At 44.9% G+C, this 21865-nt stretch overlaps 1 protein-coding gene across 11 annotated transcripts in view; it reads right to left on the minus strand.

Annotated features, from left to right (window-relative positions):
- The window catches only part of ARFGEF3 (ARFGEF family member 3), a 192849-nt gene that overhangs the window by 56365 nt on the left and 114619 nt on the right, over positions 1-21865 (minus strand). For all 11 annotated transcript variants that reach the window (XM_055087475.1, XM_028494381.2, XM_024122650.3 and 8 more), the window contains 8 exons: positions 13694-13860; positions 12426-12591; positions 8416-8523; positions 7855-8070; positions 7581-7691; positions 5676-5826; positions 3528-3845; positions 647-780 (listed from right to left, as the gene is read on the minus strand). In XM_055087475.1, the coding sequence (XP_054943450.1) occupies positions 647-780; positions 3528-3845; positions 5676-5826; positions 7581-7691; positions 7855-8070; positions 8416-8523; positions 12426-12591; positions 13694-13860 (1371 nt within the window). The remainder of the gene's footprint in view (positions 1-646; positions 781-3527; positions 3846-5675; positions 5827-7580; positions 7692-7854; positions 8071-8415; positions 8524-12425; positions 12592-13693; positions 13861-21865) is intronic.

Consider the following 21865-nt stretch of genomic DNA (forward strand, 5'->3'; position numbering starts at 1 on the left):
CAACCCTGGCTGCTGATGGACAGCTGCGTTTGTGAGCAACCTGCCACCCACTTGGGTGATTCAGTACAACTCTACCCCCTCCTTCCACATGTTGGCCTTCAAGAGGGCCTTCATCTGGCCTCATCCGTGAAGACAGCTATACTGACCCACTGTTAAAGGGATATGCCACGAGAGCAGTTTCTATAAGAGTGGCCTGAGGCTTCTGTCAAGCCTTCCATTTTTCTCTCCCAGGCCCTTCTGAAATTAGAAGCTGCTTCTGCAAGTAGGCTGGACTAAGGCGGGTGTGTGCTTTGTGATATGGAGAGGAGTTCCTACCCTCATGTGAAGCTATCTGCATCCTGAGTAGCCACAACGTTTCTACATCACAAGCACAAGATTTAGCAGAACATAGTCCAGCTCCAGCGGTAATACCTGCAACAGTGGTGGCAGCAACATTTCCATCCACAAAGAATGATACCCCGCACAAACCGCCAACCCCCATCTGCCACGATCATGCCTCAACACCAGATGACAAATTTTCACTCGAGCCAAGATGACTGTGTACCAAGGGAATGGGGGTTCAAGTCTTTAGGCAGGTTGTTGGGATAAGAGATCTGGGCTGTTTCCTGCTAACCTCATGGCACAGTTTCTGCCGGGAAAGAATTACCTGGCATTGCCAGTGAGTAATCAACCGTTTCTGTAATGGAATGGAAAAGCTGGGACTGCGATGCTTTCTTCAGCTGGTAAAGAAAACCTCCCAGAGCCATGAGGTTCAACTTATCTGTAGCATCTTCAAAGAGCCTGGATGAAACAAAAAGACTTGTTACTTGGAAACAATTCAGCAAAGTCTTTATGGCAGAATGATTATGGTAATTTTCTTAGATGTGATTAATGAAAATGTGTAAACACTGTAAAGAAAGGTACAGTATTATATCTGTATTATGTATTATAAATGTATATAAATGTATTATATAATACATTTATACAATAATGTATTATATAAATGTATTATAAATAATACATTTATATAATAAATATAATAAATGTATTATAAATAATGTATTATATAATAATGTATTATATCTCTTATTACTGAGTACAAATCTACTCTAAGATTCTAATCTGAAGGGCACAGACCATATTTAAAAAAATAATCTTTGTAGCCCCATGGCCTAGCTCAGCTGAGATGGGCACTCATAAAACATTTGGCAAGAAGTTGAAAGATGGCAAAGCATCGCTCCCGGAAACTGAAAAACTGGGAATGGAATTCTTACAATTAGCTTCAATTTCATAAGTTATGTTAAAGAAAAAACTCAAAATTAATCAAGGCTTTTGTTGGGCTACAATTGGCGAGTTTAATGCTGGGCGTGGCTCTGAGGAGGATTCAGAAGCAGAGTAAACTTGATCTGTAAGCCCCCCAGGGGCAGGGACTGACCTTTTTACTCCTCTGACTCATACACCCAGAGCCCTGGACATGGTGAAGCTCAAGTATGTACTGGAATAATGAATATTCCCTAACATAAAGGACTTTGCAGGCTCTTTTTGTTTTCCACTCTGTTGGGCACAGACATTTCTAGAAGGAGTTAGGGAGAAGGAGGTAAGCACAGGTAGCAGGGCTTAGAGGAGGATCAGAGGCTCACTGGCACGTGGAATGTTGGGATCAAACACCGGTGTGTGTGGCACATGAGGAATGAGGCGAGCCAGCCTCCCTCTGCTCTGGGGTCATCCTGATGCTTGTCCTCCAAATCCGTGGTGACACCAGAAGAGCAAGCAGCCCTATGGGGTGCCATGTTCTGGGTGAGGGACAGTGTCTCCAATAGGAACTGAATAACAAAGCCCTTGTGAAGGGATAATACAAGGCACACAGTTTTAAGATGGGAATCAGTGGATTAATCATTCACAAATTACCTAAACAAATATATTTTTCTTGTGTTTTGTAATTTCAATTTCAACACCGTTTGGTTTCTGGATCCCATTAATCATTTCTTCTTCCTCTTTCCTAGTAGGAAAAGAGGGGTGAATATTATATCCCATCTGACACCTGTATACCACTTTCCAGCTTCCCAAACACTTTCACAGCCACTTTGTTGGATGGACAGGAAAAAGGGATATTGTACCAAATTAGTAGATGAAGAAACTGAATCTCAGTGTAACTGTTTACACAGACTCAACCCTGCAGTTGGTTGGTGTCAAAGCCAGGAATGAACTCGAGTCTTCTGAGCCCAGCCAGTGATGCTCCTCCCACATCTCTACGCCCTTGTGGTCCATCCTCCCATGTGAACTTCACTGCGCCTGTGCTGGGTCGTCTGGGGCACGGCCGCCAAGTGTGGAAGAGTGAAGTGGGATGGTCTCCAGGTGAAGGTGACCAAAGCACTTTCTGCATCAAGAAGGGCCACCTCAATTCAGAAAAGCAGATAACAGGAAAGAGGGGGCTCATTCTTGTCTAGTTTCATGTGCAGCCACGGGAACAAGTAGCCAAATAATCACAATATATTATCATTTGTACATAGCTCACAAATATCAGTACATTATTGTAATTTTGCACAGGCAGAAAGAAAAACTTTTTTTTTTTTTTTACAAAACCTAAGCAGAACCCTGTTTGTCATAAATCATAGAATTATTATTATTGTTTGTGTGTGTGTGTGTGTGTGGTACGGGGGCCTCTCACTGTTGTGGTCTCTCCCGTTGCAGAGCACAGGCTCCGGACGCGCAGGCTCAGTGGCCATGGCCCACGGGCCCAGCCGCTCAGTGGCACGTGGGATCTTCCCGGACCGGGGCACGAACCCACGTCCCCTGCATCGGCAGGCGGACTCTCAACCACTGCGCCACCAGGGAAGCCCCAAGAAAAACCTTTTGGAAGACAAATTGGGACAAATGTTGACTTTAGCCTCATTATACTAGGGGAACAAATGATATATATTAGTCTTGCAATAAATTCTTAAATGTTTTAGATTGCATTTTCTCTAATAAATATGCATTTTTTTTTTTTTTTTTAAACAGAAGGAGGACCACCTAACAGTTGGAATTACTGTTGATTCCTCCCTCTACATCTTAATGTGACTGCTGGGAATCAATTTAGATCACACTCCCGGGTGCAGGATTTTAAAATATTATCATAAAAATAGCAAATGTTTACTATTTGCCAAGCTCTGTCCTAACTACTTCCAGCGAACTAATTAATTTAACCTTATGGCTAGCCTGTGAGAGTCACGATACTTTATGGCCCTATTCTACGATGAGAAAGCAAGGCCTGTGGAAGTTGCCTGCGGTCACGGAGTAAGTACAGAGCCTTCGCCCCGGGTTGCCTGACCCCGCCCCCAAGCCTCCAGCCTCAGTCACTAGACAAAGGAGCTCATTGTGAGTGTGCAGCGTGATGGCAGACAGAGACGTACTTGAAAAAAATTACAAGAGGCTTCAATGACCGGCTAACAAATCAAGTTGTCCTGGGGATGATTTTGAGAGCAGAAGAGAAGCATGTGGTGTGGCCAGCAGACGATGGGTGCTCTTTGGGGGACAGCCCCCCGGGGCGTGGCGGGAACAGCACGCACCTGTCGGCCTGGGTGGACAACGTGAGCACAACCTTGGCGGCACTGCTGCCCGTCATGAGGCTGCCCCCACGGAAGTCGGAGGCTCGGCCTCGGCTGCCTTCCCGGACGAGTTCCTGGATGGAGAGGGGCTGGATGACGGGGGCCGCGCTCAGGGAGCTCCCCCGCTCCAGGCTCTGCTCTTGGGGTGAGCCCTCGCTCTCCGGGTCCCCGAGGAGTCCGCCTCTGGGGGCCTTCTGAGGCTGGCTGATGGTCAGCGGGGGCCGAGAGGTGCCGTCGCTGAAGTGGGTATGCTCCAACGTGCCCACATACTCGCACACCCTGGAGAGAGTCACACACAGCAGCCGTTGAAAGTTGTAGCTCAGCCGGGCCCGCTCTGGCGACCCCACAGGAGATACAAAGCAGCTCAGCCAGGCTTACAATCCTCCTGAACTGTTCCCCCTCCTCCAGCGATAGCCATTTCTCTCCCCCTCTCTCTCCATTCCCACTCCCTCTCTTCCCGCTATACATGCTTTTGTTTGAGTTGGACCAGACAGCCTGGAGGTGGGGTAAGGATTCCTCGGTGCAAGTTTGGGAACAGAGCTCTGTTTATCCAGGTACGTCCTGTCCAGCGTACTGGCTTATCAGGACTTTGGCTGTTTGAGTGAGTTTTCCCAACGGGTCCTCTTCCCTCTCTCTCGTGCTCTAGTCAGGACTCGGGAAACATCTCCTCACTTTGAGATCCCAGAATGAGTGTGCATATGGCAGACTGGCCCTCTGGCCACAATGGGCCCTCACTCAAGGGTTCCATCCAGCCATGTCCCACTGGGTCCTGATAGCTCCACGTAACCACTACTGGGGCAGCGGGTGGGGTAGTCACCTAATCACGGTAAACTCAGAGAAGAGTCACAACATATGGTACAGCTGCCAGCTTCCAAACTGTTCCCAATAGGACCTGGGACTAGAGACCCCTCATCCCAGAATAAGTCCAGTTACTAGGAAAGACTATCCTGGATAATCCACTCTGATGTTCCATAATCAGGCCATTTTTTGATTCCATAGAAATTGCCTGGGTGCAATTTCTTTCTCTTTTTGCCTGTGAAAGCAATGGAGAGTAGCGGGTCACCAGCCTCCACATTAAAACCGACTGTGCTCCAGGCCGATTCATGCTGGCCCTTTCACATGTTCCTCTCAAGATGAGTTTTTCAACCCTAGAATGATCTTTGAAAGTCGACCAACACTCACTCAAGGCTGTATTTGCTTTGAGGATGATAAACAGAACCTAGATCTGGCCAGTGCTCTGGGCAAGATCTGGATGCCTGAGCCCTGCTGCGGGCCACCATCCTTCTGACCGCCCTCCACCGTTCGGCCAGAACTGAGCTTGTAGAGGATGGGGTGTGTGCTGAGGAGGTGGGCAAGAAAGCCGTAGCCTCCCTGCGCCTGCTGCGGGTGGACAGTGGTCCTTCCTTTGTCCGAGGTCCACCCGACCGCCAGTGCCAGGGAAGGCAGGCTTTTCTTCTTGGTCGTGGGAGGACTGTGGAGCTCTCGCTTTGTTTTTATTTTACAGGTGCTGTGAACTGTGTAACTGATTGGGAGGTTCTTTTTACTTTGATACTACAAAGCTAAGAGCCAAACTTTTGGCTGTCTTTGACACAAAGTACTATTCTATTTTTTCCTTTGTCTAGCTAAATTAAAAGTAGGCAAATTGTACTTATTATGTGTCCATGTAAGCTAACAAAAATCCTTCTTTCAATAAAAAGGACATTAATAAACATACAGCCATGTTATGTTGCTGACACATGACCAGCTTTTAGACCTGCCTAGTATTCACCTAACTTATGTGGTCTTTTACCAGCCTCTAGTTAAGAATCAGTTTTTCTTCCCTGGGATAATGTATCTGCCTCTCACAGACAATGTCAATGATAGTTCACAGTTTCCTAAATTCAGTTCTGTCACTCTGTTCTCTGAGACATACGTTCAGCTGGGCCCTTATTCCCTTTTCTCTTTTTAACCTCTCATTTGGGGCTTTTCCAAACTCTGTGAATTACTGTGAACCATTTACGTGCTGGCAGGTGCGGGGTTCTACCCCTTCCCCACGGCAGGCCCCCTCCCGGCCCTCCCCGCACTGGCAGGCGGTGCCGGGCCTGCGGGAGTCGGGGTCCGGTCACACACCTGAACACGTGTGGCCAGCAGTCCGGGTTGTGGCTGCCCATCTCCAGGCCGACGCTGAGGATGGCACCCATGCACAGGACGTGGGCTGTGTGCAGCCCTACCCCCTGCAGCTTCCCGATCTGCTCCAGTTTCTGCTCCACTTTTAGTTTCACTGCGTCAGAAAGACATTCGTTAGAATAACAGTCCAAGTAAGGGAGACAGGAGGGGAGGGAGAAAGGAGGGAAACGAAAGAATGTGCTCTTGTGCAAGGGCAAAAGGAAACGGGAGATGTCACTGGATGTCACTGGCAGCGAGCTCTTCAATGGCAGGTCCCCGAGGCTCTTCATGCAAACTACCCAGCCCACAGGCCCACCGACATTGGTGACCCCAGCCCCGGGGTTTCAGAAGTTCATGGATTCTGACCTGGTAGGTACAGTTCCTCTGGGCCCACCCCTGGGATCTGGGTCAGTCACAGCAGTGAGGATGGGCTTCAAGGGCCAATCCCAGCTAAAGCCATCTGTGCCCAGACCCATCCTCTGCCCCTGTGTACTCATATTGATAATAAGAAAGAATTCCTGGCATTCCCAAGTCCTCTCTGAGGTTTATTTAACGTCAGGGGTTCATGACGATGATCGTGTCAAACAACATATGTATGTACACATGCTCAGCACCACGATGACCGCTTTATAACTGAAAATTCCCATATCCTTTCACTCCCTGAGTTTACGTTTATACTTGTGATCTTCAAATAATACTTTTTAAATTGTAGATAATGAATGAGAAGGGATGCAGGAGGTGACTTAAGATGTCAATTACACAAAATGCCAAGGCAAGGCCAAACGACAGCATCCTCCATGAATTAAGGTGTCCAGTCACTGGAAGATGGGTCTAGTGGGAAAACTGAGAAATGGTCCAGAGCCCAGAAACACAGCACGCTCACTACAGAGGAAGCCGAACCATGCTCCTACTGTAAAGGGCAAACTGATTTTTAGCAAAGCATCATTTGTCTCAAGGATGTGATATTGATTTTCTTTTTTATTTGTCTATAATTCAAATACTAGCTCTGGTTTAATAGTTTGTGAAGAACTTTAAATTTAAGTATTTTCATGTAACTTATAGTTGTACATTTTAAGTAAAAGTGTGACACTCTTTTGCAGTTAACACTGGGGATGTGTAAGAGTTGCTTTGTTTTCACATGATTCTATTACTCAAGTTTGAGGAACACCAACCTAACCTGTTTTTCTCAGCTAAAAATGTGCTGACTCGTTCTGTGACTACCTATTTTATATACCTGATACATTGTTAGCACAGGTTGGAACAAGCTTCCAGTTTTTCCTTGTTTGCTGTCTGCCATTTATCTTCCACTGCTATTAGAAAGGCCATTCTCTTTCCTTATATCTAGATAACCATCCACTTCATTGACTGACTCATTTTAACAAGTTAAAAATCAACCCTTTCCCAAGTTCACAAAGCTCAGGTTTTTCTCTGACAAGAGCAAAGCCTTCCTAAGCCTCCTCTCAGGGATTCCTCCATGGGTTTGATTCCCCACTTCAGAACCCTGGCCATTCTATCTTTCCCACTGTAACCTGAGGGGGTCCTCAAATGTGCTTCAAAGCCAGTGGCCAGAGGACGCCACAGGTGTGAACAGCTGAGCCAGGTGGGCCTCTGGCTAGCGGCCAAGTGTACTTTCCTAGTCGCCGGGAGCCAGTATGTCTTTTGTGTCCAGAGGGACCTATTGTGAGCAGTCTGGAGGGTCAGCCATGTAAAACTGACCCAAGCCTGTGGTCCAGCGGCATCTCATCACCAGTGGTATACAATACGCCGTGTATCACACATGCAACAGGGACAAGTGTGTCTGCTCGTGTGTGCGGGCACGTGCAGGCCTCACACAGGCACCAGGTGGATTCTAGCCCCTCCTGCTGTTACCTTGAGCTATGGCATCACCGGGTTCCTGGATTTCCCTTTCCTCTCTCTCTTCCTGGACACAGGAGGCAGCTGCCATCTGGGCGAGGGCTGACGCACAGTTGGCTGCAACTCCTTTAGAGGAAACAAACAATTACCCCTTAACTGAGTCTATTCTCTAACCACTCACCTGGCAGAAGCACTTCTAAAAGACTTGTTGTCCACTAGGGCCGTTCCTAATGTGTTCCTCGGGGAACACCCCTTGGGCCACGGGTCAGGGATACCATGTCCGCCATACCTAGAGCGCAGCTCAGCCGCGCTGCTTTCCGCAGCCCATCGAGGCTCATGCAGATGGCATCGCGTTCTTTCTGGTTCTGTTCTTTGATGCCTTCAGCTCCCAGAATGAAGGCCAGCCCTTTGGAGCTCCCCGCCATTCGGCCGGTCAGGGGGGTTGATAAAGTGTCGATCAAGTTCTTCCAGCAGCCAACCAGAAGGTAGCGAGCGAACGCCACACCTAGAACGTGAAGGGGTGTGGGTCACCTTCCGGAGAGAAAACAACCTGGCAATGAATGGCCTGGGATCCTCTGACCATCACATTAGCATTATCGAGCTGTGTGCAATTCTACTACAGGAAATACAATGGAAAGGGTTATACCGTATTGCATTTCACTTCGTGCTTATAAACAATGAAAGTTGCATCAGCAGCTGGATGATGCTAGTAACTTCCATCAGGTAATTTTCTGCCAAGATGAAATCTAAGTTCATTTACGTCAGTACAGAAAGCTGCCACATAATAATTTAATTGCCGGTAACACATGCGATGGATGTATATTCAGAAACTCAAGACCCAAGTCACTACCTGCCACCGTGGAGTCATCAATTCTCCTGCCCTGGGTGAATGGAGACTCCATAGAAGCTGAGGCCATCAGCTGCCCTCCAATTGCACTGCTCTCTAAGCCATCGATATCTGTCAAGGAAAAAAGGCAAGGTGTTTTTTTTTTTTTTTTCTTTTTAAAGAATACTCCAGTCAAAAACAAACGGCTACCACAATATTCATTTTCTTCCCAACAAACAGTCATGGGATCTGTTATGTACCAAGTATGCAGCAACCTTTTATCAGAATATTAAAATTTTTGTTTTATCCATTCAGTACAGTTTTCTTTCATTCTTCTTTTCATTCTTTCTTCATTCTTCTGCATTCTTCTGTTAGGCTGATGTATTTTTTTATTTGAAAAAATATAAATTCTGATACCTGTTGCTAGAAAATCTATTGATTTAGAATATTTTGATCTTTGCAGACTCACTTTTATTCAAAATTGTGGCATTATTCCCACATTTTATATGTACAGGTTACTCCAACATGGATCTGATTTTCAGAGCTTCCTCAAAAGAATTAAGAGGAGGATAAGCCTCTTCGGTCAGATAATCATATAATCTGATTGGAAAGCACAATACCTTACTAATAATACCTTACAATTTTCAAAGTGTTTTCACGTAACATTTTTTTCAGTAGATCTTCCCAACAACTCCAAGTACGTAGGCAGGGTAGGTATTATTTTTCCTTATTTCACAGAGGAAGAAATAAGTATTCAGAGTAGGTAAATCACCCAAGTCATGAGGCTGGCAAAGGAAGGAATTAGACTTAGTATTCACGTCTTCTGACACCCATCCAGGCCTCCTTCCATGACACCAAACTTCAGCTCAATATGGGATTCTAATTCACCCTGTTTAAATTTTTGTTAAAATATACTCTCATCTACAGAATTAGTTCAATGAACCATTCCTTAACATGCTGGTAAGAAGAGACTGGCCTGGGTTGAGAGGGCTAGGCTTCAATTCAGCCTTGCCTCTGAATTAAGTAGTCTTGTAGCCTTGGGCCAGGTACGCCATTCTCTGGGCCCCAAATTCCTCAGTAAAAAGGAAGTAAGCATTGGAGGAGTGACCATGGAGTAGAAACATACGCATTTGAATGCAACTAACAGGTAAATGCACCACACAGAGGGGAACGGGAGAAGAGGGTAACATAAGCTTATTCCCTGACTTTAGAACTTCACCTTCACCCCAATAGGGTGAGACTTGGCATGGTGTTTGAAAATTATTTCATTATATCTTTGATTCTTACAGTAACTCCAGGAAGTCTAGAGACTTCTGGTAACACATCTCTTTGAAAGTTGCTCAGAGAATGGCTCGTAAAAGTTCTCACCTCAGTGAGAAAAAATCTGTAACTATGAGAGGTGATTGATGTTAACTAAACTTACTGTGATGGTCATTTTACAATACATGCATATATCAAATCATTATGCTGTACACCTGGGATTAATATGGCAATTACCTCTCAGTAAAACTGGGTGTGGGAGGGAAGGCAGGGAGAAATCTATACGACTACTACAGTGGGAACAGAGCAGTTTCACTGAAATTGATCTGACTTATGGTCAAATGGTCTAATGACATTTGCCAGAAACTGCCATGTATCAAAGTTTTGTTTCCTATGTGCTAGGTAAAGGACTGATGAATTCAAGTAACACAAAGCTTATCTAAGTGCTAAAATTCCACAATCTATAGAATACTTTGACACGACATGAGGAATGGCCACAGGTAGTAGCAGTAGTGTTGATGACCAGGTTACTGCTATTGCTTTTCCTTGCACAAAATGAAAAGATTAGATGGACGTTTCCAAGCTCTAGGTTAATTGCTGCTCAAATTCACTTGTCACTTCACACCTGAAATTTGCTACAAAGAATCACAGAATGTAATTCTGTCGAATTCTTATGAAAAGTCTCTGTTTTCCTATCATTAATCTAAAGTTAGATAACTTCCCTATGGATGAAGCAATTGAACTTACTGTTCCATTATAAAAGAGATGACTGATTAACAGTGATGACTGATGAATATGGCTCCTATGAATAGCCTGTTATTTGTTCAATTTTAAAAATTTATTTATTTATTTATGGCTGCATTGGGTCTTCATTGCTGCACACGGGCTTTCTCTAGTTGCGGCAAGTGGGACTTCTCATTGCAGTGGCTTCTCTTGCTGCGGAGCATGGGCTCTAGGTGCACGGGCTTCAGTAGTTGTGGTGCACGGGCTCTAGAGAGCAGGATCAGTAGTTGTGGCGCACGGGCTTAGCTGCTCCGCGGCACGTGGGATCTTCCCAGACCAGGGCTCGAACCCAGGTCCGCTGCATTGGCAGGTGGATTCTTAACTACTGCGCCACCAGGGAAGTCTCTATCTGTTCATTTTTACATCTACTGTATGACTCCTTGTATTAAGATTCAGGGAAGAAATTCAGAGATTAATTTTGGCAGAAACTATGGTATTGAAATTAAAGCTGGCATGTTTAAGATCTTCATCTAAATTCCAAGGCACTTAGAAGCTCTGGACAGTACCTTTAATCTCAATCTGAAAGCCAGTTTGTGCAGAGAGATGGAAATCAAGCATTGCTTATAGGTAGACTGAATAAATGTCTCATAAATGTCTTCATAAATATGAATTCCTATTTTTCAAATGGATGTAAATATCATGATTCATAAAATACTAATTGGTCACTTGTCTGGTGATGATGGTCCGCAAGGCTTGGGACCCAGTCTTGCTTCCCCCAACTCCATCCTAGTTCTGGAACCAACACTCCAAATGCCAGACAATGACCAAGACGCTGCCTGCTATGGATAGACCTCACTGTATGTCTTGACTCCCTGCCTGATTTCTAAATAGCGCCTTCCTCCAAATTCCTCAATTTTGATCTCCACCTGTCAGAAGTTCACTCTGCCACCTCTGTAAGAGTGGCAACCACAGGCAATATAACATATCCTTCGGGACAACAGATTCTGCCTCCCAGCTGGACTGCCCCAAGCCAGTGCTGTTCCTGCCAGTGTGCCCTGTCTGGTGCAAAGCCGTGTTGAGCTGTGTGAGGACATACACACCACAGAGAGGGCAGGGAAGGTGTCCATGTAGGGCCATGCTCTACTTATCGCATCAGTGGGAGCCATGAAAAGATCACTCAGCTAGAAACCAGTCTGGGAACTCAGATCAAATTTATTAAGGCTCCTGATGACCAGTCCAAACTTCTGAGCACTCCCCGATCGTGACCTGACATTGTAGTTACGCCATGCAGAGCCATGAGTGGCTGCTTTTGCCAAAGTGTTGCCTTATGACCACACCCCATACTTCCCTTTATGTTCTCATATGATATTTCCAATAGTTAAATAGGATTTTAAAAACTCAAGACACTAAAGAAAAGATGCTGGGCAAGCTATTTTACATTCTTTCTTTTTGCTTTTTTTGGCCATGCTGCGTGGCTGGTGGGATCTTATTTCCCCGACCAGGGATTGAACCCGGGCCCCGTGCAGTGGAAGTGCAGAGTCCTAACGCCGGGCAATCCCTTGCATTCTTTTTCACTCTGGTACAGCTGGGAAGGGAAGGGGGGACCTCTGATATGGACAAGAAATGGGGATGAAGCCAAGTTTAAAATCAATCATTTTACATTACTGGCAAATTCTCAGAAGCACTGAAGGATACGGGGTATCTATGAGCATGTGAGAGTTTCCAGGAATAATTCTGGGCTTTGCGCCCAGACAGTACTTCATATCCCCAGAAGAGGTCTACAGTTTTATCCCAACAGACAGAGGTGCTAAATAATTCCTAATCTAATGGGGCACAGTGAGCCTGCAGAGTCCCACGTGGAAAAAGGACAGAAAGTTCTTATGAGGTGAACTCATGACACTTTCCTGGAACTGTCATCAACTGCCAGGGAGGCTTTGTGGGTGCTGTTTCAAAGTCTGCTTGAAACACTACTGCTTCCCTGAAAGGGGCTTTGAAGCGTGGGCCCTCCTCACCCCACCGAGTGCCATGGAGCTGTGTAAGGAGCCACTGACCAGTCAGCATGGTGATGAGGGGAAGGCTGTTGTCCTCGGGGCTGCCCCAGTAGCCGGCTTCTCCGAGCATGTTTCTGTCGAGAACCTGGTGGTAAAGTTCCTCGATCCAGGCCTGGGAGAAGACCATCAGCACCCCGCTGGTCTGGACCTGCTTCATGAACTCTTTCTGCAGAGAAGATCACACGAGAAGGTGACCAAATACGATCCCTTGCAAACAAACAGGCTCTCATGTTCCTCTGCCGCCTCTTCACGTCCCGAGTCACTGAGTCACCGCTTATGGGAAAAACAGAACCTTATCGATTGGGGGACAGAGGGTGGCGAGGGAAGCGGAAACTGCAATGGAAAAGTCCCAAACTTCATGAAGGTCCTTTCATTAATGTCATCCTTTTAAGAAACCCTGTAGAAGGAGTAGGGATACTACATTTTACATTTTTGCTCTTTGACATGTGGGAGGATTAGAAAATGCACAGAAATGTTTCACAGAGCACCCCCTTCTTACTGTCCCATCAGCAGCAGAGGTGGCATGTCCTTGCTGAAGGACATATGTGTCTCAAGAGACACTTGACTTACACTCATGAAGCCACCACTTACCCTCGGAAACATACAATACAAACAATACAATTTGTCAATCATTTATCACAATCCCTTAAGGGACTGCTGATCCCTTAAGGTCGCTCCATGGATTTAGGCTCTCGAACTGGTTCCAGGGTCCGCCATGGAGGGGTCTGCTCAAGCCAGGGAGCCAGCCACGGAAGAATCCTCATCACTGGCATCACCTCACAGGAGGTGTTTTGTTATCGACATTAGTGAGCTTAGCTCTGGGTCCGAGTGGGTCTCGGTATATTTTGGAACTCAGTGAAGGGTATTTGCAACAGCATGCCTGCAGTTTCTGCAAAGGGGACCATTCTCTGCACATCTCCTGCTGTTACTTAACATGCTGATTACGTTTTTGAATATGTCTTACACACGTGTGTTTAATGCCACTGGATGAAGTTACTGGGCCACTGGTAGGCAGCCCTTTCCAGGCACACGGGGTTCTTTACTCCTGGAGCTAGGTGGGTAGCTCTGCGGCTCACCGCGCGTGCAAACTGCACAACGGTTCCTGGGCATCACGTCCGCCCACCCTCCACAGCCCCGCGGGCATCACCCATTCCAGATCAGTGTGAGATAGCACACACCGGCCATCCCTCTCGTGGCAGTGATGCTCGGGTGCCAGCCCACAGGCCGCCGCTGGTCCTCGGCGTGGCGGGGCAGAGACGCACACTCACCATGGTGCCTGGCGCCAGGGCGGGCCGCTTCCGGTAGTAGTCGCCGTGGGAGAGCTTCAGGTTGAGCAGCAGGGCGCAGTGCGCGGCCGAGTACAGGCTGTCCGCGTTCATCAGCATCTGCAAGCCCAGGCTGCCGTTCGCGTCGAATCCCGGGGAGTGCATCATGCCTGCGGGAGAGAATCCAGACACCTCAAACACCACGCCTGGCAAGACCCGCTTAACGTCTGGCTTGCCGCTTACGGAGAGCCACGAACCAATCCCAGGGAAGGAGCACCTCGTAGGGCATTTCTGTAAAGCAACGACAGCCAGCAAGGAATAGCGTTCGGGCAGAGATGCGCCCTAGACTGGTGGAGAAGAGCATGCACTCCGGAGTGAACCTACTTGGGAAAATCTTTTTTGTTACTCACCGGGTGCTTTGGTAAAATCACTTAAAGCCTTCTTTACCTAGAAATAGGCAGAATAATAGATTGCCTCTGTCTCCTGCTCAAACTCTCCAAATGACTTCGCATCACAGTATAAAAAAACCCGACCCCGCCCCTCGCCTCCCCTCAGCCACCCCAACCTGTCTGTTGTTCCTTGACCTCACCAAGCCTGGACGTGCCTCAGGGTTTTTGTATTTTTGCCTCTCCCCAGAATGGTCTCCCACGATCTCTGGATGACTAGCTGCCTCGATTCTTTTTTTAAAATTAATTAATTAATTAATTTTATTTTTGGCTGTGTTGGGTCTTCGTTGCTGTGCGTGGGCTTTCTCTAGTTTTGGAGAGGGGGGCTACTCTTCATTGCGGTGCATGGGCTTCAGTAGTTGTGGCACGCGGGCTCAGTAGTTGTGGCTTGTGGGCTCTGGAGCACAGGCTCAGTAGTTGTGGCGCTGCTCCGCGGCATGTGGGATCTTTCCAGACCAGGGCTCGAACCCAGGTCCCCTGCATTGGCAGGTGGATTCTTAACCACTTCACCACCAGGGAAGCCCTGCCCCGATTCTTTTAGGGCTCTGCTCAGGTGTCAGCTTTTCACAGACATTCCCCTTTAATTCCATCTAAAATGGCATCCCTCGTACCTACAACCATCCTCTGCAATATTCCCCCTCACCATGCATTTTTCTTCATTGCCTTAATGGCATATATATATATATATATATATATATTTGTTTATTGTCTGCCATTACTACTATTATGTAAGACCTACAAGAGAGTGGAACTTTGTTATTTGTTCACTAGAGAACCTCCGTGCCTAGAACAGTGCCTGGTACATAGTAGATCCTTTAAAATTACTTGCTGAATGAATAAGAATGAATGAAAAAGTTTGCTATGGCAACTAGGTGCAATACACATTTAAGATGCTTAGGGCAGTAACTCATAAGTACAAACTTTTCTAAAAGTAATAATGTTCCTCAAAAAGCTGAACACGGAATTACCATATGACCCAGCAATTTTGCACTCTTAGGAGTGTACCCAGAAGAACTGAAAACCAGAATTTGAACAGATACTTGTATGCCAGTGTTCACTGCAACAACTAAAACAAATAATAGTGTAATAATTATAATTTAAAAAAACTTTGAACTGGGAACTTTAAATGGGTGCATTGCATGGTATGTGAATTATAGCTCAATAAAAGCTGTTAATCAATGAGGAAACAGTTTCAAAATATATATTAAAAAGTTATTGGTTTCCCCCCAGCTATTGTTTTGAAACATTCTTTTGTATTTCACGGTATGGTTTTCACTTTGAAAGGCTCCTGTGTTTTTCATAAATTAACTGTAAAAACAAAAACCAGTGATACCTCATGCTCTAAAGATGGCATCATTCAGCCAGAGACAGTTGATGCCTGGTTCAAACTTTCACAGACAGCTTGGGGGTGACAAAAATTACCCAAGCCTGCTTCTCCTCATCTGGTACTATGTCCGCCCCAGTGCTACACTTGTTCCTACAAACACTCTGAGGCTGGATTTAGGGATGTAGGTGAAACAGCCCATCCTGAATATGTGCATGCAAATGACACACACCTATATACTCTTCAGAGCATGTCTAAAATTATCCTTTAATCAAAAATGTGCCTCTTACATGAAGTGCAAAAATTCTCAAGAGTTATCGGTCAAATAAGTGGGAAATACAAATGTCTAACTGGAATGGTTACTTATATATCTGTGAACTTCTTAATGAATATGCTGGTAAGAAGATATGGATCAGAAGAAGCTTTCAAAGCCGAGAAAACTTTAAGACCTCTGCGCTATTTGAGAACAGTGTAAACATTTTTTGGTGGGAGAAAGTATGTCTATTATCCCAACGAAACCACCAAGGCAGGCAAAGATTAGGCATTCCCCCCTTTGCCTTCTGTATAGAGTTCGGTGAGAACTTTGCAGCTGCCTTACGAGATTCTTTTACTGAAAGTATTTGGAATCATGGGCTGAGGGGCATTTATAAAAGGAAGGTCGCGTTGAGAGTGGGTTTTTAAATGAAATCCTTGGTCAGGACACGGGCAGTGTGTCTTGGCCCTGATGGTCCATAGGAATACTCCACCCTCTTAAGGTCCCGGTGGGTTGGTTCCAGTTCTCTGGAGTAGATAAAGCACAAGAGCAGTCTCCTTCCACAGTACACAGAAAGCAGCACACAGTGTTGCTGGGTATTTAACTACCCTGGATTACAGGTGAAAGGAATATTTGAGTCTATGAACCAGGGGGAAAAAAAAAGAATCAGCAAGTGGCTTTGATCTTAGACATCAGTAGTAATTTCTTTTAAAATTTTGAAACCAACTATTTACCTTGGAATATGTTTTGGAACCTGAGCACATGCTCAGATGCTGCAAGTGAAAAAAGCTAATGTGTCTGCTGACATGAAGACCCAAATCATTAGCAGAGGTGTGACAAAGCCCTGGAAGTCACCGCTGGTGGCTATGCCGAGTTCTGAAATAATTTGTTACACATGATAGGGGCAATCTGTTGGTACCGGCGTATATCTCTATGCAGATTAATTTCTTACAAAGAACTGGTAAATTTGACAATAAAACAAAAGAAGGTATAATCTATTAATTTAAGGAAGATAATTTTCTGATTTACCAGATATAGTTCACTGGTGATATTAATAATGCAAATAACATGATCGGTGCAATTTATTAAATGCTTTCTATTTTCCAGAACCAATCTCTTCTCATACATTATTTCATTTGATATATAATATATATCAAGCTATCTATATATATTAATTTGATATATATCAGATGCCCCACTTTATTTTACCAGTGAGGAAAGTAACTTGAAAATGTTAAGTAATTTGCCCAGTTATACAGCTAGAAATTGGCAAAGGTCTTTTGGGCCCAAACTCCAGGCTTTTTGCACTCTGCCACACTGTACTTGCTTCTAATGTTGGGAAAAGATCCCAATGTATCATGTTCCTAACAGATCCTCTATTTTCATTCATCCTTCTGATTGGTCTCATTGAAGTGTTATTGAATTTGGGGTGACAAATTATAGTAACTATGACCTTTAACACATTCTGGCTATTTGGTTTTTTTCCTACTTATCTGTAACTAAAGTTCTTTCTCTCTCTATAACTAAGATGTCCTTTATTGTTAGCAACAGGAGGATGGATCACTTGCTTGACTGGTTACCAGTGCAAGACTGGATACAAGATTAGCATAAAATGACCTTGAAAGTACCTTCCATGTCTAAGATAATTTGATGTTTCTTTTTAAAGTAAACATTAAATACTTGATGTAAAACATTTAACAGTACTGAAGAGTATAAACAATATGAACAATAGCCCTGCTTCTCCCAAGCCCCAATGAGGCCCCTCCCAAAAAGACTCACTTCCTTCTGTGTATTATGTGGAAATACAATCACAAACGAGATCATATGACATACATTATACTGCAACTAGGTGTTTTCTAAACAATATACCTTAGACATCTCTTGATACTGGCACTTATAGATCTGCCTCATTCTTTTTTAATAACTGTGCATATACCACTGCATGATTGTATTGTGATTTATTTAATTAATGCTTTATTGGTAGACACTGATATTTTTTCAATTATGAAAAAGGATGAAATGATGAAATAACACGTCTGTAAGAATATCTGTGGGATATGTTCCTAAAAGCAGAATAAATACATGTATTAAGTTTGATAGATGTAGCCAAAATTATCTTCCAAAGTCAGGACGGGCCTGAGCCCCAGACCATCACAGAGCAATGGACGGCCTACCTGAGACTCAATGTAGGGGGAAGTTAATGAAGCTTTCTTTCTTCAGTAATCAGTTGAGTTTCCTACTCTATGCAAACAAACCTAATCTTAACTGGTAGAGGCGAGTTTTTCTACCTGTATTTTACCTTCTGTTTTCCACAAAGATACTGAGATAAATCTGCATTATCACCTTTTGGGGTGTTTAAACCATGGGGCCAAAACCTGAAGCTGGCAACAACATATTTGCCTTCTGGTTCGGTATTCACAAAGTCAGAGCTTCTTCCAGAGACTATGGTCCATTTCCGGAAGGTGATGGGAGGAGGAAGCAATGAGGAAGAGAAGGGAGATGCCCTGGCTGGGCAGGGGATGGAGGTCTGTGGCTCCCTGCTACCTGGCAGCACCTGGAGGGTTGGCAGGACCCCGGAGGAGGACACAGGATGTGCATGGGGGCCCCCAGCCTTGCCAGAACATTCCAGGCCCCACCCTGGCAGGGAGGTAGAAAAATCTGGGACCTCCCAGAAAGGCTGTGAAGTGGGACCACGGGGGCACACTGGTGATGTGAGAGGTGACGGGCCTCCCTATCCAGATCCCACATAAGCTCCCACTTCAAGTTTTACCCTGGCACGGGGACCTGAGGGCTAGCAAAGATCAAACGTCTGGCCAGTTAGGCAGCCTGGAGGTCTGGAGGCAGGTTTGTCTTAATTTAAATAAATAGATATTTCTTGCACAATTGAGATTCATACTAGCTCTACTACCTTTTACGAAATTTGGTACTTCATAAATATCAGGTTGCTTGCAATAAGCCTCACACTTAGTCACGGTCAGTCTCAAGATCCTCACCAAACACCACCAGTCTAAGGAACAGCAATCCCAAAGCCACATGCCCGTGCCCCTCTGTCAATGGCTGGGGGAGGTTGGCTCTTGCTTTCTGGTCCCCAAGGAGCGCCTTACACGGATGCCACTTTGTTCTACGCAGGATCAGACGCATTGCGGCAGCTATCACAGCTCCCATCCAATACCATCTTTATAAAACCCATGTTTGTCTGAAGGTTTTCAAACTTCCCCACCAGAAGAAACTTTAATTGCTTTCGAAGAAAAAGCTCCCCCTGAATCATGTGGAATTCAGGAGACTCATTTCAACTGTATGTTAGCTGTTGGAGGACAGGAGCCCCTGAGAAATACCAAGTGAGGTTGACCTTAGCCCGGAGGGCAGACCCTGCTAACAAGTCAGGAACAAATGCTTGATGGGAGTTTTGGGGAAAATAAGGTTTGAAGCATTTGACACCGAAGTTAATAATGAGTAAAATATCTGGGTTATGACTCCGGGAGACTCTTTCCCTTCTCCCCTTCTCCTGTTTTGGCTTTCATAACTTTCTCTTGGGCGAACAAAGGAAATCTGCCATCCCCTTGTCTCACAGGTACAGATGTTTCTCCTTCACTCATCTTTCATCTTGGAGGTGACATGTGCAAGGGAGGGAGAGCTCTGCCTCAGGCCAGACGTGGACCCAGCATCCAGTCGCTTCGGCTGACCCACAGCAACAGTCAGCGTGAGCCACTAAACCATAGTGGTAACTGACGAGAATCAGCTTATTAGCAGCAGGACCACAGAGTGACGGGTCTGTAATTCAGATACAGAGACCAACTCCTAACTGGTAAAAGCGCTGTGGAGGTCACCAGAATCAAAAAGACAAATGACTAACGATTTGGTTAGGGATAATCACTAAAAACTGCATTTGGAAACAACCGAAAGATTTTGAAGTCTCTTTTCAATGTATTGATTTCTACATGTACAACTTGGTGTCACAGCATGTTGGGTCTGACGGGACATTTCACAGACCCTCTAAAAGTTGAGCAGTTTGCAATATTCATGGGGCCGCATTCTGGTCACATAAAACATTCACGAAAGCGCTGTTGTGCACGTGCTACAAATAAGTATTGATTTGAAAGACACAAAAGCACAAATGTGAGGCTTTGCTTCAAATTTTGTAAAAAGACTTTGCTAGGATTATGTTTCCTAATTCTCATAGGAAATGAGGCAGGCCCTTTGGAAGTCATTCTTTACCACCGTGACAACTCATTTAATCTGGAATTACTAGGGGATGCTGTTTGTAAACATGAATTTATCTGAGAGCTGAATCTTACATACTGAAACGCTGAAACTTCTGCAGCCGAGTTATTTTGTACGGATAATTTTAACTTTAAATAGAAGGGCCTAAATATAATTTTACGATTTCTTGATGACTCAAGGCCATCATTACCGCAACCAGGGGCAGTGCTGTGATCTGATACACAGCTGTTTTGGGGGATCACTAATGGGTGCCAGACTCTCTGCCTTGGCACCAGGGACATCAAGCTAGTCAGAGCAGGCTGCCAAGCTCCTCCCGCAAGAATGCTTCCAGCTGGGAAGAGGCACAGGATCAGAGGCCCTACCAAACTCCTTCCAACTACTCAGGCTTTACCCTTGATTCTTTCAGCACATGAACTATTCATAGCTTTAGGAACCAAAAAGCAAGTTCATCAATCTACAGTCAATAAATATTTATTGAGGATAAATCATGCATACCTTGCACCCTTAGGACACAGCACAGTGAAGTTTCTCTATAGATGTTGACTGAAGAAGCATTTGTGTGTGCGCACGCACGTGTGTGTGTGTGAGAGAGAGAGAGAGAAAGAGAGAGGGAGGGAAAGAGAGACAAAGAGACAGAGAGAGAGAAACAAAAAAGACATACACAAAACACATACACTGGGAATGTTCAATAAAAGAATGTAAAAGCTAACGATGGTGGTATAAAAGATATTAGGGAGAAATATAATTTTTAAGAAGAGTATTTATACATTTTTCTAGTTTTTCAATGAAACATGATTTTTTGGTGTGTGTGTATATTCCTTCACACAAATCAAATATCCAAACTCTATTTTTATATCTAATTCCAAAAAGAAAAATATTGAGGAAAAAATGTTGGGTAGCCTTAAAAATTGGTATTTTCATGCCTTAAAAAGAATCACAGTGCAGTTAGGAAAGTTGAGAAATTATATGCATCTCTTCTAACCACTAGGTAGGTCAGAGAGTTACTGAGCCGTCCAGGATCAGAAGTGCCATATCTCCTCTGGTGCTTTTGCTGCTACAGTATTGGATCATTCTCATATTAAAAAATGTTCTTCCTTAAATATACCTGGATCAAAGTGTTTTTCTTGTCCTTTTCACAAAGGACAACCTGATCAGCTTCTTAAAGATACCTAAGCTCCCTTTTAACAACACAGCAGTCCCTTCTACCAAGTTCCAGGAGCTGGGCTAGAATTTTTTTTTGTATTTGTGTGTGATGTGTTATTTGTTAGAAGATCAAAAATGGGGTAGACAAATGTAGGAAGCATCACGACAAACACATGTTCAAGGCTCAGTGGTGGAAGAGCAAGCAGTGATCTTGGCTTTTGATGGTTCCATGTTGGTCCTCAGGGTCACAGCCCTTTCTAGTCCTGAGCACAGGCCCAGGGAGGTCCATGCACCTCAATATCCTGTGGTCAAGAGACCCTTGAATTTCAGGGGAAGGCACAGTTGATCACCCTGGGGTCAGACAATCAATTATTCCTGCCATAAATTTTTTGCACCCATTAATTGCTTTCTTTCTGTAGCACTGTGAGATAATAGAAAATATATCCATTGGTCTCTGCCCCCAGCTCCTGGCACAGAGCTCCTAAAACCCTTGTGGTTTCCTAAGTGATAAGAACACTAGGAGCATCTCTTGTTCTAATATGTGTCTTTGTTCTCATCCGTGACCCAGGACTCCTAAAACTCTTGTAAATTCCTAAGCAATAAGAACACGAAGAGCATCTTTTGTTTTAATGAGGCGACTCTGGGTGGGCTCCTGGATGACTCCTCGATGGGAGTAAAGAATTTTGGTTCCACCCCCATCACCCCATCGTCAAGAAAGGGGAGAGGGGCTGAAAATGGAGCTAATAATTGATCATGCCTGCATGAGGAAGCCTCCATAAAATCCCAAT

The sequence above is a fragment of the Physeter macrocephalus genome, chromosome 10, assembly GCF_002837175.3.
Source record: "Physeter macrocephalus isolate SW-GA chromosome 10, ASM283717v5, whole genome shotgun sequence".
Lineage (NCBI taxonomy): Eukaryota > Metazoa > Chordata > Mammalia > Artiodactyla > Physeteridae > Physeter > Physeter macrocephalus.